The following is a 17164-nucleotide window of genomic DNA, read 5'->3' on the forward strand; positions in this document are numbered from 1 at the left end:
TGAGCAGAGGTTTTTAGTTTTGATCAACTCCAAGTTTTCAGGGTTTTTTTTCTGTTGGAGTTCATATTTTTGTGTCCTCTCTAAGAAATACCTTGTCTCAAAGGTATTTTCCTGTTGTTTTTTTCTGAAAACTTTATGTTTTAGTTTTACATATATTTTATATTTTAGTTTATGATCCATCTCAAAATAATTTTCTGTATAGAGTAAGGAATGACCAGAGACTGTCTTCTCCTAAATTAGGTTTCTATAGCTGTCCCAGGGCCATTTGCTGAAAAGACTGTCACTTCCTCAGTGAATAGTATTGGCACCTTCTTGAAAGTCAGTTGACAAGTGAGTCTGCTTCTGGCTTCCATTCTGTTCCATTGGTCTTCTGGTCTGTCCTCAGGTCACTACCATACTGTTTTGATTGTGGTAACTTCATAGAACGTTTTGAAGTCAGATGGTAGTTTTGAAGTCACATGGTATGAATTCTCCAGCTTTATTCTTTTTAAAAATAAAATTGTTTTGCCTATTCTAGGTTCTTTGCAATTCCACATAAATTTTAAGCTAACTTGAAGTTTTCTACAGAAAAGACTTGAAATTTTGATGGGATTGTGTTAAATCTATCTATAGATCAATTTGGAGAAAAATTGACATTTTAATATTTACTCTTTCAATCCACAATGATGGTATATATCTACCCTTACTGAGGTCTTCTTTTATTTCTTTCATTTATATCTTTTATGCTATTGTAAATGATATTTAATTTTCTTTCCACTGGTATGTTGAAATATAATTGACTTTTTAAAATATGGGTCTTGTATCCTGAAACATTGTTAAATTTATTTATTAGTTCTACTAATTTTTTTTGTAAATTCCCTAGGATTTTCTGTGTATATAATCATACTGACTGCAAATAAAGGCAGTTTTACTCTTTCCCTTCCAACAAATGTATATTCCCTTTATTTCTTGACTTATTTCCTCCTTATTAGGAAGTAAATGTTCAGTCTTCCACCATTAAGTAGGCTGTTAACTGTAGGTTTCTGGTAGACGCCTTTTGGTAGATTGAAGACATTGGTAATTTCTGTTTTTTTTTCTCTCTTGTTTTTTGACCATCCTACATATGGATTTATCAATCGTGTTCAACTTTTCAAAGGACTAACTTTTGGTTTCATTTATATTCTCTGTCATGTGTCCATTTCTATTTTGTTCTTTTCCTCTATTTTAATTTCCTTCCGTCTATGTACTATAGATTTGATTTGTTCTTCTTTTCCTAGTTCTGTAAAGTGAAAGCTTAGGTCATTATTTTCTGGTGTGAATCCTAGTCATCTTACTTCTTCTCTTTTCTGATGACCCCAGTTCATTCTCTCTTTTCTACCTCATTCATTGTATATTTTCTCTGTATGGTCTTATATAGTTTTTTAGTCTCTAGTTTTCCTTGTGCATACATGTTCGTTTTATGTACATGTCTTTTACGGAATCCCTAAATCAATGATAGCCTCCTGACTGCAAGAACTCTGTCTTACACTGGGTTTATAACCCCTTTGGTTCCTTGTCTGTGGTTGGTATACAAAGAACAGATATTTCTCAAGCACCATTGAGGTGGGAGCTACTGTGGGTGATGAAGGTTAGGTACGATACAGACATTCTTTAAGAAGTTAACTGATTTTTAAAAAGATGTTAATAATAACATAATATATAACAAGAGCCAAATGAGATGACTGGACATAAACACTTGAGGCATTCAGAAAGAGAGGAGATTGTAGGGTGAATTAGTGAGGAAGACTTCAGAGAGGAAATGGGATTTGAACTGGCTCTGAAGCAGAGGTTGGATTTAGGTGAAGAGGACGCTCCATACCCACTGTGGGAATAACATGTGCAAAGGTCCTGGGGTAAAAAATAAAGATGTACGCTGCCTGTTTGGAAGACAGGGAAGAGATGTAGGATACAATGTACAACCCTGGCTAGTGTGGCTCAAAGGTCACGGGTTCAATTTCCGGTCAGGGCACAAGCCCAGGTTGTGGGTTTGATCCCCAGACTGGGCTCCGGGGCACATATGAGAAAATCGATGTTTCTTTCCCTGCCCCCTCTCTAAAAGCAATGAAAAAATGTCCTCGGGTGAGAATTAAAAAAAAATAAGTAAAGAAAGACAGAATGCGTAGAGGGCTCTGACTACCCAGGCAAGGACACCGGGCCGTGGGTTCGGCACACTCACATACGATGGCAGACCTGCGATGCTATTGCGGTGCTCACGCAGTACTCTTTCCTCCCCAGCCCTGCTCTCTGAGTCGTGTGGGAAGGAATTTCCAAGCCAAATCATCCGCAGTTTGAACTTGGCTTTTTTTTTTCCTCTTGGGGATTTCCTTTCTTGGTTGCCTCTGTAACCCAGTCAGTCCTCACAATTCTGGATTTTCTTAAGGCTGGGGCTGTTTGCAGGAAAGCCTGGTCCAGCTCCACCTTCCCTGTCTGGCTTAAAGAGGCTACACACCATTAATTAGGAAAAAAAAAAAAAAAAACCACCACCTTTTCCAAAAGAGCAGCACAAAACAGATAACCTGAGTGTCTTTCTCCGGGAAGAGTAAAGCACTTCTGTCTACAAACTGACATCCATATTGGCTCTGCGCCTGTTCCTTCACTCGGGAGTCTTTGTTTTCCTTGTTCTCTTCAAGTGCATGGGAACACAGGAGGCATTCTCATCCTACAGAATTTTCCTGTAGTTCAGCAGGATTTGGGGTGGGGGGCGCTGTGCATGTGCAGGAGTGGTCCAAGAGGTTGAAGAAGCCCCAGGTATTTGTAGTAGAAGTAGCAGAGCTGGGACCACAGGCCACTCACACGGGGACACCAACAGCAAATTCAGAAGCTGGCGCTCTGAGAGCCTTGGGGAGGGAGCCCCTTGGACGGTTTCCAGAAAACGTGGAAGTGGAGGGGCTGGATTTGGATTCAGAAGAGGATAATATAACCATCACTGAGTGCTGCCACTGAGCACTGCGTTTCAGGGGGCAGTAAGAAGCCTACCTGGGCGAGACAGAAGGGTGGGTGTGTGGACGGAGAAATGAAGCCTCGGTGGAGGTCGTATTTCAGGCTTCCGACGCCTAAATCTGTGCTCAAACAACAGCCAGAACCCATGGAATTAAGTGTATTCCTAACTTAGATTTATCTATATGTCCATGTGGAGAATTTGTTACGATACCCATTTGTTAAAATGCAGTGTGAGTTAAGGCCAGTTTAGTTTCCGAATGCCACGTTGAAATCAGCCTCAGACCTTGGTCCTGGTGGGCCTCTTTGGGACCCGTCTGCTCAGCCGGGCATGACAAGTGGCAGCAAATGGAAGAGGGGAATTCTGCTTCCGCCTGTCCAGGGCTGGGTAGAGTGGTTTCTCCCGGTGTCCCCCGCCACAGCCCAAGGCAGAGTCACACCTCTCTCAGCTAACAGGGTGCTGGCAAGGGATGGTCTGCCTTGGCTAGGCCGGGGGGTGGAGGAGCTCAAAGATCCCTGAACACACACAGAGACAGCCTACCCAACCTCCCCGAGGGACTGAAGTCTGAATCAGGCTACCTATTGTAAGCATTTGGGGGTAGACACCAGGGAGCCAGCCCTACTTAGGGGGCACTTAAGTGGGTGTTCCTTACAGTCCCTGGTTTGTTGGTTTGGGGAGCTGAGGGGACTTTGGGTTTTAAAAGGTACTACATCCAGGACTAATGTTTTGGAAGGCTTGGGCAGCTTCCTTCAACCTCAGAGCACTCGTAGAACACCATAGGGATAAACTGCTCATTTTTAATTAAAAAGAGAAACCAACTCCTTTCCTCTACATTGGGGCTTGTGACCATGTGGAGCATGCGGGCTGATGGGCTCCCCTCCCTGCTTCCCAGGGGGAAGTTGGACCTTCTCTGTCTGTCCTGGGGCCCGGCTCCTGGCTCAGGGCTGCTTGCCCTTTGCAGTAATACCCTTGACCCTCAGACAGGGCTTACTGGCTACGAGAAGGGATGTTAGGGTCAAGCTCTCTTGCTCCCAGTCCTGGCCCGATTCAGGACATGGATGGTGGCCCAGACAGGGCCGGAGCCCTGCCAGCTCCCTCATCCACGTGCCTCTCAGTCCTGTGTCACTTCCTTCCTGTTTTGTGGCCCTTCGGTTTCATAATTTTAGAAACTCTTCCACAGCTCTTACTTCTTCTATTTTGTTTATTTTGGTCAAGTGTGTCCTGGAGGCAACGTGTTTCAGGAACTTCCTTTCAACTGCTGGCTCCCCCGTCTGCTCAGGCCTCGGGGCTTCCCTCTGCGCTGTTCCTGGTCTGACACGGTGCTCTTTCTGTCTCACCAGAGTCCCGACATCCTCAGCACCGCGGGCTACGACAGCATCATCCAACACCTGAACAACGGCCGCAAGAACTGCAAAGAGTTCGAAGACTTTTTAAAAGAAAGGTACAGGCCGTTTCCTCTCTGAACACAGAGGGAAGACCAAATGCTCCCACACAGACAAGGCCCAGCTCACTACTTGTTTGTGGTGGTTCTTGAGACCCTCTGCTGCAGGTCACCACCAAAGGTTCCCCAAGGTGCACATGATATCTCTGTCCTGAAGTTCACAGAAGCCAGTTGGAGAGTTAAGATTTATGAAAGAAACTGCAAACAAAATATAATAAAACATTCGGTTCTGTGGTCTGCATGACACTGAGAGACCTCACACAGGAGAGAGGGATTGTGGAGGACGGGCCATAAAAAGGGGGTGGGGTGGGTGAGAGCTTCATGGAGGAGGGGATCCTTGAGTGTTTGATAGGTAGAAGGGACCCAGATATCCGTGGGGGAAGAGCAAGCTTGGAAATGAGCAGAAGTGTGACCCGTGGCGGGGGGGGGGGGGACGGGGCACGTAGAGTGTGATTCAGAAATCCCTGGGGTCAGGGAGTGGTGACAAAGATGTGGGGACAGGTCAGGGCCTTCCAGTGGCAGTGGGTTTTGGTGGGGGAGGGGGACTGGCATGCTATAGAGGATTTTCTTTCCTTTTTTATTTTTTTTTAAAGATTTTACTTATTAGCCCTGGCTGGCGTAGCTCAGTGGATTGAGCACGGGCTGGGAACCAAAGTGTCCCAGGTTCGATTCCCAGCCAGGGTACATTCCTGGGTTGCAGGCCATAACCCCCAGCAACCGCACATTGACGTGTGTGTGTCTCTCTCTCTCTCTCTCTCTCTCACTCTCTCTCCCTCTCTCCCTCTCTCTCCCTCTCTCCCTTCCCCCTCTAAAAATAAATAAAATCTTTAAAAAAAAAAAAAAGAGCCTCTAAAAAAAAAAAAAAGATTTTACTTATTTTTAGACAGAGGGGGAGGGAGAAAGAGAAGGAGGGAAACATCAAAGTGTGGTTGCCTCTCACATGCCCCCTACCAGGGACCCAGCCGCAACCCAGGCATGTGCCCCAACCGGGAATCAAACTGGTGACTCCCTGGTTCACAGGCCCGCACTCAGTCCACTGAGCCACACCAGCATGGGCGGATTTTCTTTCCTTTTTTAAATGGATAAGACTTTTTTTTTTTTGATCTTTTCTTAATGGGTGGGTTACTTTTGTGGAAACCTTACTCATCTGGGACACTCCGTTGTGATTCTGGATGAGAGAGTGCTTCAGGGGGACCTTTGGCCTGAGATGCAGGCCCCAAAGTAATGAACTGCTTGTGTTTGTCAGGCAGTGAGTCAGAGCGTCGTAACTTGGAGATACAGGCATTGAGGTGGTTTCAGTCAAGTCTCTTATTTTCTACTCAAGAGAGCACTAGGCAACATGGAGTTCACACTGGTACACCCCTGGGGTGGGGAGGCATCTCTCCTTGAACTGACTCAAAGGTCGGGGTGGGGGCTGTCCCACCGTGCGTCTCAGGAGGGCCGGACAGAGCGAAGTCAGTCCGATGGCAGGCTTAAGTCAATGTTTGCGGCTCAGCAACTCCAGGCAGAAGGGCAGGTGACTTTCTGGGAGGATGGGCTTGTTCCTTGCACAGAGAACTTCTCTATCTACCTTTTCTTTTGGTTTCATACACTGTCACTCACTACACCACTCTGTCTTTTCCAACCAGACAGGTTTACTAGTGAGCGTGCTTCGGATGTCTGCCTCTACCTCCCTACTCCATTACCTCCCACCTGGAGTATCCTCCTTTGTCCTCTGTGCTTACGTCAATTCTCCCCATCCTTCAAAGTCTGGGTCAAATTTTCCTCTCCTTTCCCTTTCCCTTTCCCTTTCCCTTTCCCTTTCCCTTTCCCTCCCCTCCCCTCCCCTCCCCTTCTCTTCTCTTTTCTTTGAAGGAAGCTTTCTACATAGCACTCCAGTCTGAGGTCTTCCACTGGTTACCAATTACAATGAACCTATCATATCAATGGTCACCCAAACCTACCAGCTCTCTGCCTCCAGAACCCTTAGTGGGGCCAGACATTACATACTGAGATGCTGATCTGAGTAGGAAATAAGAAATAGAAAACTGAGGATACTCATACTGCAGAGAGTAGCTAGGGGTGACTAAATGAGATTCTATTAATAGCTGTTATTTGTTGAAGGTATACTAGATACAAGCAAGCTATCACGTACTTTGCATATGTTAGGTCATTTAGTGTTCATAATAACCCTGTATGGCAAGTTTTATCATCCTTATTTTACAATTAAAAAAAATGAGGTTCAGAGAGGTTTTGTAACTTGCCTAAGGTCAGACACAGAATAAGGAGTAGATCTGGTTTCAGACTTAGGAAAGCTGACCCCTGGGAACCACCTCCGTATGCCCAGTACAGTAACCAATACACGTTAAGTGGTAGGTAAATGGTACCCATTACCGATATTGTTGTATTAATTCTAGAAGGTAGGTAAGATTAATATAACAATACACATCATCAGCCGCATTTTACAGGTGAGAAATCTGAGGTTTAACAGGGGTTTACATGACTTCCCAAGGTCACAAAAGCTAATTCGTGGAGCCAGAACTTCTATTAAACCCGTGTCTGATGGCTTTTCCACTTTACTTCATGTTCTCCTAAGGTGGCATATTTTCTGAAAGGGGGTTTCTCTAGGACCTTGGGGCCAGGTGAGTACTCTTCATTGTGTATTGCAACACAGTCCCGAGTAGGGAGGAGGGAACGTGTGTGTGTGGAACCCCTTTGTGCATGGACTTCTGCACCACTGGAAGGGTTGGCAGCTACACCTGTGCCTGGGGGACCCCCCAGCCCCAGTGCCTTGGGATTCTGCTCTTGCCACGAGCTCCTGCACGCTCCATGGTCCCTTCCTAGGGACAGGTCCACCTGCCCTGGTTACAGCTCTCATTCTGAGATCCTCACTGTCTCTCAGGACGGGCTTTAGAATGACAGATTGCTGGGGTGTGAATGACAGAGTCCCTTAGACGACAGTACCCTGCGGTCAAGTTACAGTCAAGCTGTAATGCACTGTATGAATTTCTAGGGTTGCCGTGACAAATTTCCACAAGCGGGAAATGAACTCTCTCGTAGTTCTGGGGTCCAGAAGTCCCAGATCAAGATGTCTGCAGGGTCCTCCTCTCACGAAGGCTCGAGGAGAGAATCTGTTCTGTGTCTTTCTCTCGGGTTCTAGTGTTGCTGGCAATCCTTGGTGTTCTGTGGTTTGTAGCTGCTAACTCCAATCTCTTCTGTCCTCATACGGCATTTGTCTCCTGTGTCTTCATACCCTCTTCTTACATGGACACCAGTCATACTGGATTAAGGGTCTATCATACTCCAGTGTAAATGCACCTCATTACATCTGCAGTGACTCAGCTTTTAAATAAAGTCATATTCTGAGATCCTGGGAGGTCAGGACTTTGACTTTTTTTTTGCAGGGGCAGGGGGATACGATTCAATTCGTAACATGTACCCAACCGAATGGGCTGGAAGCTGAGACCTACCAGGAAGGTAGAGTTCCAGGATGAGAGCCCAGGCACCGGGTCTTCTGATCCCGGCCTCCCGGTAGCTGGCCGTGCTATTCATCAAGGGCCCAGACCTTTCTCGGTGTCCATTTCCTCTGTAAAATGAGGGTTGAATGAAATGTTCTGTAAGATCCCCTCTGGATCTAACAGCGTGCTTCTTCTCAAGGAACTAGTAACCCGGTCCAGGTGCTGTGGTCGGCATGCACAGTAACAATGAGCAAGGTGTCTAAGTGCCAGGTTTTGTAGCAACAGGATTTCATCGTCCTCCCCGACACTGACTGCCGCCTGGAGCACGGGGTTGATGGAAAAGGCCAGATCGGACAATACTTGTTGCAGGTCTTTGAAGGGGAGGTGGCACGTGTTTTTTTCCTGGCCTAGGAATTAGAATAGGGGAGGGATAAAAATGAACCACAGTTTTCAAGGAGGGCTGCGTGAGAAAGAGTAAGCAGTTAAGTGCTTAGAGGAGTATTATTCCCTACTCTGTTTCCTCTCCTAGTTCGTATGTTTCTGTTATGCCCCCCATTGCAGGGTAGTAAACTGGAGTATCGGTTTGTGTCTCTCCCTCTCAGACTGAGCTCCCCGTGACGGGTCTCATGTTTCATATTTCTGCGTTGCTTGGCCCTTAGTGGATGTTTAATAAAGGATAAATGGATGCACAGATAACAGGGACATTCTGGATAGATGGTAAAAGGGAGACCTAGGTAAAGTCTTAACCTATTTCATGGTGAGATATTTATATATATATATATTTGGACTATAGTTTTGAAATTTTAATCTGTAATGTAGCAGCCTGCGCTGGTCAGGGAGCCATGCCTGGTTTTGCTGGACTGTTGATGCCAGGGACTTCTAGCTGGAGAAAACCATCTTAGAGACAAGGGCTACTGGTCTTCACAGTTCTTCCGTGTTATGTGGAGGGAGTTTTGTGTTTTAGAGAATGGAATCATATTGGAGCTCCTCTCAAAGGTGCAGTTTTGCCTTCAAAGGGAGTGCCCCATGTCTTGATGAAGAGTCAGTCCTGACAAGGACTTACAAGCCTCTCTTCTGTTCTCCGTAGGGCATCAATTGAAGAGAAATATGGCAAAGATCTGCTCAACCTCTCTAGGAAGAAACCATGCGGACAGTCTGAGATCAAGTAGGTGCCACGTTTCTTGCCGGTTTCCAGGTTGGTGTGTGCTGCTGGGAGCCCTGTCCCCTTCAGCAGGCAGAGCTGGCCGGCAGGGTGCAGTGTCTCTGATGGAAACAATTTTTAATTGTTTTTTCCAATTGTGAAAAAATATGGAAAAATAGGAAGAAGGTTAAAATGAACTGTGAAGCTAACAACCCGTTATTAATATTTTCTAAGTTTTCCTTGAAGTCCCTTTCTATGTATGCTTTTCCATAGGTGGAATTACACTACATATAATTTTAAACTAGAAATTTAATAGAGAGGCTTATATACACACATGCATACACCTGTACACACCTGTATACACGTATATAGTTTGCGAGAGCTGCAAGGGACTGTCTTTGCACTGTTTCATTGTGCTCACCACCAAGCTGGGATTTCTGCACAATTGTTTACTCTCCCATCATTCCTGGCTTCGTGGGCAGTCAGCCACACAGGAACCTACCCTTAGAAAGGCTTCATACTTGGCTTAATGCTCTTTGCTGTCACCATTTTGAAATTCTAAATAATTTATAAGTGAGGGGTCCCACGTTTCATTTTGCAGTGGACCTCCCGAATTATGGAGCAGGTCCTACACATATGGACATTTTTAGATTCCTTCTCCCAAACAAGCATGTTGGCGGAGGCAGAGGTGGCTGGGAGAACTAGCTCAGACTAAACGCTGTAGGCGGGCCTCTGCAGAACCAGCCCCACTACATACCGACCTGCCCGCTGCTGTGGCTGGGCTGCAGGCGGCTGCAGAGGCGTCTGTGTCTTCTCAGAGGTCTGAAGGGGCGGGCAGGAGGGTGTCCTTCCTCTTCCGTTTTCCTGCTTCTAAAACACATGCACCGATGCACTCCCAGACTTCAAAGTAATGAAAGGAGGAAAACGTTGGGAGACGGTTAAAATAGTAATGGTTTACGTAAGCCTAAAAATGTGTTACCCTCAGACATAGGACATTAGTACAAGGAGAATTTGTGGTTTTGACCTATTGATTCTATTTTATTTTTGATGTTGTAAATGAAAAATTTCAAAACACTGAAAAGTAAGAAGACGAACATAAGGAGCCCATCACCTCGATTTCATAATTGTCCACCTTTGCCATATTTTCTTAATATAATTTCGTGCCTTTAAATTTAAACCTGGAATCAGCTATTTCTCAAAGTATACTTAGTTACTTTTAGTGATTAATCAATCGTGTTTAGAGATGAAACTTCAAGTTCATTGTCGCAGAGGTGTCCCTGTTTACAGGTCCTTTCAGGGGACAGATTTGAAAAGCATGAGTTCATACTGATACTTCTAATTCTAATTTCACTTTACAGGGTTTTACTTAACTTCTTTAATTTTATAATTATTTCTGCTTGAATGAAAAATCTAGATTCTGACAATATTAGCATAATTATTTGCTTTATTCAACAATACATATCAAAAATTTTCAATATGCTATCAATATTGCTATGAACAATAAAACTTGCTAGTAAAGTTTAACATTTCCTTGCAGTCCCTTTTGCTCATTGGCTATATCTCACTAAGAATACTGTGTTATAAAGTCACTTAAAGCACTTATTTTCTCTGTGTGATTATGTAACCAATTGCACATTAGTTAAATCTGTTTGTTTGAAATTTTAGGAATGCTTTCCTTTTTCCTGTTTGCTTTAGTTCTATTTCTGAATCTGTAAAACATTGACATGTCCACGGGTCAAAACTGCGGAGACCTGGACAAGTTACATGGTTGTCCCAGCAGGGTTTAGATTATTTCAAGGGAGACCAGGGGGTCAGCTGAACCCCACCTCCCACCCCCCAAAAAAATCTTTATTTATAAAATACATAAGCTGTTTAGGAAAATATCCAGCACTTTTGAGGTGACTCGAGGGATACTAGCCACACTCTCACACATAGCACTTCTTGGGAAAGATCTTCAGCAGAAAGGGTCTGGTCCAGAATGGTATTTCTTACATTCTTACACATTTGACTTGTAGCTGAGTAAATTCATAGAGAGACTCTGGCACCGTTCTCTTCTGCTCCGTGACAGAAGCCGGTCGGTTTTCCTTCTAAGAGTGTACACCTCAGAGAGGAACACGCAACAGGATGCGAGACCTGGGGCCTGTGTTGCCAAGGTTGAAGTGAAAGGCCACTTAGGTGATTTATGTTTTTGTCACCTCCAGGATGGTCTTTCGGAAGGTGCCCTACCTGAGAGTGAGTGACTTTGCTTATCCGTGGGCTAGGTAGAATCTGTGGCCTCATTGGCCACCCTGAGGGACTCTGGCCTCTGCTGGGCCTTGTTAGGGTTCAAGACCAAAGTGCTTATTAAGAAGAGGGTGGTAGGCTGTTTCCTTTTTGCACAGTAATGAAGAACACCAGGGAGACAAGGAGGTGACATTGCCAGGCCACCACTCCCAAAGTTAGGGTTCCTTCTCCCGATGGTCATCAAGTCCTGAACACAGGAAATAGCAAGTGATGACATGAGACAGTAAAGCTAATGACAAAGTAAAGGGACATTGGGGCTGCTCTTATAGTGGGCCCTCAGTCAGTTACTTAGAATGGGAGAATTTTAGACCCTGAACAGACTACCTGTAAGGATAGATTTCTTTTTTGAAGTATATTTTATTGATTATGCTATTACAGCTGTCCCAATATTGCTCCTTTGTCCCCTTCCACTCAGTGCTCCCTTCCTTCCAGCAGCCCTCTCCCTTGGTTCATGCCCATGGGCCGTGCATATAAGCACTTTGGCTTCTCCATTTCCTACACTATTCTTAACATCTTCCTGTCTGTTTTGTACTGACCAATTTGTACTTCTTAGTCTCTGAACCTTTTCCCCCATTCTTCCCTTCCCTCTCACCGCTGATAACCCTACTTGTGAACTCCATATCTACGGTTCTGTTCCTGTTCTAGTTGTTTGCTTAGTTTGTCTTTTGTTTCAGATTCAGTTGTTGATAGTTGTGAGTTTGTTGTCATTTTATTGTTCATAGTTTTGACCTTCTTTTTTTAATAAGTCCCTTTAACATTTCATATGATAAGGGCTTGGTGATGATGAACTCCTTTAATTTTACCTTGTCTGGGAAGCACTTTATCTGCTCTTCCATTCTAAGTGATAGCTTTGCTGGATAGAGTAATCTTGGATATAGGTCCTTGCCTTTCTTGACTTTGAGTACTTCTTTCCAGCCCCTTCTTGCCTGCAAGGTTTCTTTTGAGAAGTTAGCTGATAGTCTAATGGGAACTCCTTTGTAGGTAACTGTCTCCTTTTCTCTTGCTGCTTTCAAGATTTTCTCTTTATCTTTAACCTTTGGCATTTTAATTACGACGTGTCTTCGCGTGGTTCTCTTTAGGTCCAGCTTGTTTGGGGCTCTCTGTGCTTTCTGGACTTGTATGTCTATTTCCTTCACCAAATTAGGGCAGTTTTCTTTCATTATTTTTTCAAGTAAGTTTTCAATTTCTTAGTCTTCCTCTTCTTCTTCTGGCATCCCTATGATTCAGATGTTGCCACTTTTGGAGATGTCCCAGAGTTTTCTTATTCTCTCCTCTATTTTTTTTAAATTCTTGTTTCTTCATTCTGTTCTGATTAATTATTGATTTCTTCTTTATGTTCCAAATCATTGATTTGAACCTCAGCCTCCTTCCCTTCACTGTTGGTTCCCTGTGGATTTTTCTTTATTTCACTTAGTGTAACCTTCATTGCTTCCCTTATGCTTTTGCCATACTCAGTGAGTTCTCTGAGCATCTTTATCACTAGTGTTTTGAACCGTGGATCTGATAGGTTGGCTATCTCCATTTCACTTCGTTACTTTTCTGGAGTTTTGCTCTATTCTTTCATTTAGGCCATATTTCTTTCTCTCCTCAATTTGGCAGCCTCCCTGTGTTTGTTCCTGTGTATTTGGTAGAGCTGCTTTGACTCCCAGTCTTAGCACACCTGTTAAGTTGTAGGGGGCAGAGCTTTAGGTATTCACCAGTGTAGGGCAACCTGCTTCACCGCTTTGTGGCTCGGTATGTGGAGGAGGGGAAAGAGAGGGCACTATGCTGCTACCTGGCTGCAGGAGGTTTGCTCAGCACTCGCCCTGTAAAATAACCTTTCTTAACATGAGGATTAAAATGCAAAACATGGGAATACCTTAAACTTTCGATTTAGGAAAGGGAGTGCCTGTCCTCCTAGGGGGAGTGCAGGCAAGGCTGTTTCTCTTGGGAGGGGAAGCTGAAAGGGTGTGAGGGTAGATTCCATGGCTCTTCATAGGGCAAGACTTGCAGTTGCGTCCACTGCCAGAACCATCTGTGTTCCTCACTAATCCCAGTAGTAAGTTTGCTCATTGGCGACACTCATTCGTCCTTCTGGACGATTGGTGCATTTGTTTTGATATGATGACTTTCTTAGTTCACTGTGTTCCTTGAAAAATTGTATCATAAGATGGGTAAAGTGTACTGAGAATGTGCAGTAATTTTTTCTGCTGCGTGTGTTTGTAGTCATTGGAAATGTCTGTGCAAGAAAAGGAGGGAGGAATAAGAACCCTTTGTTTTGGGATACATGAACAGAGCGGGAAATGTGAGGTAGTTAAAAGGGGCCTGCTAGAAAATACAAGGGTTTTTACTTTGCAAAATAGTAGAACTTGCCGCAGACATATGCACATGTAGAAGATGACCCATGGTCCTATGCTGTGTGGCTAGGGGACTGTGAATTCTCAAAGTCCCATTTCTACTTCGGTGGCTGGCGTAGCCTAGGGAGCTCTGCTTCCATGAAGGCAGCAGTGAGCCACAAAATTCCCTGGGGCCAAGTCACCTCAGAAGGAGGTTTTCATAAGGCAGGGTGGGGGAGAACTGAAACTGTGGCCAAAGGGGCGTGCAGAGAGGAAGAGCCGTGGGCTATAAGAGAGAGGAAGGGGGAGACTGAACGAAGGTTTGAGTCATGGCCATCTCCACAGAAACTGTGAGATAAATATGTATTGTTTTCAGCTGCTAAATTTGTTGTTTGCTATTCAGCAGTAACACAGTAAAACAGTGTGCTTCATGTCTGTCTCCTCCACTGGACTCTGAGGTCTGTCTTGTACCACTGAATCACCAACACCTAACACAATGCCTGGCCCACAACTTATGCTTAATAAAGATGTGATGATTGATGAATGGGTGGAAAAGGAAGTGATTGGGAGCCCGAGTTTGCGGAAAATTAAGCATAAACCATTTTGGCGTCTTGCTCTATCCAGGTGGACAGAGAAGAATTTGTGATGAGTGTGCCTGGGATTGAGAGTGTAAGAAAGAGGAAACTGGACTGAAGCAGTCTGGGTCTTTTGCTGTCTTCTCAAGCTCAGGGGCAAAGATGAGTCTATAGGCTCTAAGTTCCGGGCCAAGAGATGCAATCAATGGCATTCTAGTAAGATTGTATGATTTCCAGAACTTGAAATTATACATGTACTTGTTTTTCAGCACCCTGAAGCAGGCCCTGGAAGTCTTCAAGCAGAGTAAGTGACTTGTGATTCTTTACAAATGTATTTGCTGTCCTTGGCAAGCTCTGTGTCTGTCATCAAAGGTGGGTTTTCATTGGAATGGCAATCTCGCGTTGGGTGAAAAAAATGAAAGCAACTCCTAAGGTGAGAAATAGCTCTGCAGAGATGAAGGGAGCTGGAGAGCCCTCCACGCCTGCCTATCAGGACACGCGTTTGGCTTCCTCACAACCGTGGTTCTCACACTTAACGTCCAGCGTGAGGCCCCAGCACTGTGGTCTTCAAGGGGTCCTGTCCAGTTCTAATATTCCTCAGGCCTGTTACTCAGAACCTCCCGTTAAAGCTTTCTGTTCTTCAGAGTACTTGATGCTTCCAAGCTGAGGATTTTACCAACACATAGTATGTGCATGTGCTTGAAGTGTTTCTGTAGGCAGTGGAGTGGTTCCAGACCTTTGTAACGGTTAGCTAGATAAACATTCATCTCGACTTTTCCAGAGAAGGTGTTCTTCTTCCCTCTTTAACTCATAAATGAATACCTTCCTCAAGATATGCACAGTATCTTTTCATTTTCTTATATGCCTGTAAGGCCAACTGTGCTGTGGCCCAAGGGGACTTCAGCACAGGCTGGATCTCCTATATATATATATATGCATGTGTGTATATATATATATATGCATGCACATATATGTGTATATATATATATATATATATGAGATTCTTATTTATTTTTAGAGAAAGGGAGGGAGAAAGAGAGGGAGAAAAACATCAATGTGTGGCTGCCTCTCCTGCGCCCCCAACTGGCACCTCCAACCCAGGCACATGCCCTGACTGGGAATCCAACCGGCAAGCCTTTGCTTAGCAGGACAGCACTCAATCCACCAAGCCACACCAGCTGGGGGTCCTAATAGTTGGTGTTACTTTACTTGTTGTCTTTTTTTTTCTAACAAGCAGTTCCATTTTCTTATTTAAAATATATTAAAAATTCAAATAAGACAATTAACTGTGAAGAAGATGGTAAATACCAGTTTTCATATGTAGGTCTTATTTATTGTTTCTGTTTTCATTCTTTTTGCAGAAGTGGAAAGTGTAGCCCAATGTCACATTCAGCTTGCACAGACCCTAAGAGAAGAGGCCAGGAAGATAGAAGAATTCAGGGAAAAGCAAAAGCTACAACGGAAAAAGGTTGGGTTTGCATACGTGTTACCACGTTGCCTTTCTGATGGCAGAATACTCCAGGCTTGCTTGGGTCCCGCCCTTGTGCACCCAGACTCTTCTTTTAGCCTCAGAGATCATTTACTGGAGAACCATGTGGAGATGCGTGGTTCTGTGTCCACTTATACCCCAGGCCAGTTCTTTTTTAATTTTTGATGAATTCGGGGGTCCAACCTACTTTCCTCCTCTTTTCATACCTGTTACCACTATTGAAACTCTGACTGGGAAGGGGAATCCTTCTTTCTTCAGTAGAGCCCAGCAAGCCAAGCTGGCAGGCTCCCAGACCACACTCCCACTCCTGGGCAAGCCAGTAAGGGGAGGGTGAGAAGTGGAGGAGACTCACATTCTCCTCGGAGACCATGGTGTAGCCCAGTCTCCCTATTTTACAAACAGGGAACCCGAGGTCCTGGGAAACCCAAGTTCTTTTTGTCTTCAAAGCCGATGTGTATAAGCTCTTTTTCATTGATGGGACTCACTTTGGCCAACTGCATGGGAGGAGATGGGTGTGAGCAAGTTAATAAAGCTGCAGACATTTGGGAAATTATAAAGATCAAGTGCTACTAAGACTAGACCAGCCGCTATTCTGACTCCCTTCTATTTGGTTCCTAAAAGACTTGTGTATTCAGGTTGGCCTGGCAGCCAAGTAGGGCCCTCCCAGAATTTCTTTCTTTTTTAATATCTGGTCTCCGAGGCTGGAACCTAGCTTCCCATGGGAACAAGCCCCAGATCCCCCCTCCCTACTCCTCCGTCTGGCATCCAAAGATGTCCATTCAGGTCTCCACAGACAGCTCTGCATGGACTTTTTGGAAACCTTTCTTCATCCTGACCGGACCAAGGTCACTGTTGGCAGTGTGCGTTGAGGTTGATGCTACCCAAACTTAAATCTCAGCAGCTTAGCCTGTGGTTCTACATCAGTCTGTCTCAGCTTCCTTGGTGGCCAGTTGACATTTGGAGTGGGTGGCAGCATCTTAAGAGACTATCATCATTTCCTGAGAAGCTCTTACAGCTGTGCCCCTTACTAGGAAGGAAGGCTGGAAACCAACATTTAAGGAACCATCATACCAAGCACTTTTCTGCAAATTCAAGCTTCATGTCCTGGGTCTTAGGGCTCCATCTGGCCCAGAGTAGTTTTCAGAGCAGAAGTAGCACATGTATTCCACCCACCCACCGGATGGTTAGCTGTTCGGGGCCGACATTGCCTGTCCTGCCACCTCTTCAGAGGAATTACAAATTTTGAGAAGCTTGCCTTAGACAAGCAAGGTCTCTGTACACATGATTTCCACTAACAGAACGGGAGGGGCATTTCCTCACATTTTCGAGTGCTCTGGGTAACCCTGGTCATTTCAAAGACAGTTTTGTTTGTTTTGCAAGCCTTCCAAAACTTCCCCTCGTAACTAGTTACAAAGAACAAATTTTCATAGCCAGAGGACTGTGTTCTGAATTCTGTTACAAAATAGGGCAGCCTGCGCTCGACCCGGCGCTGGCATCCAAGTTCCCCGCACACCCTAGCAGTGCCCT

At 44.8% G+C, this 17164-nt stretch overlaps 1 protein-coding gene across 1 annotated transcript in view; it reads left to right on the plus strand.

Moving 5' to 3' along the window:
* The window catches only part of PSTPIP2 (proline-serine-threonine phosphatase interacting protein 2), a 67488-nt gene that overhangs the window by 30108 nt on the left and 20216 nt on the right, over positions 1–17164 (plus strand). Inside the window, exons 2-5 of the mRNA XM_036009093.1 lie at positions 4297–4397; positions 8922–8999; positions 14418–14452; positions 15510–15616. Of these exons, the coding sequence (XP_035864986.1) occupies positions 4297–4397; positions 8922–8999; positions 14418–14452; positions 15510–15616 (321 nt within the window). The remainder of the gene's footprint in view (positions 1–4296; positions 4398–8921; positions 9000–14417; positions 14453–15509; positions 15617–17164) is intronic.

This window comes from Phyllostomus discolor, chromosome 9 (genome assembly GCF_004126475.2).
Source record: "Phyllostomus discolor isolate MPI-MPIP mPhyDis1 chromosome 9, mPhyDis1.pri.v3, whole genome shotgun sequence".
Classification (NCBI taxonomy): Eukaryota; Metazoa; Chordata; class Mammalia; order Chiroptera; family Phyllostomidae; genus Phyllostomus; species Phyllostomus discolor.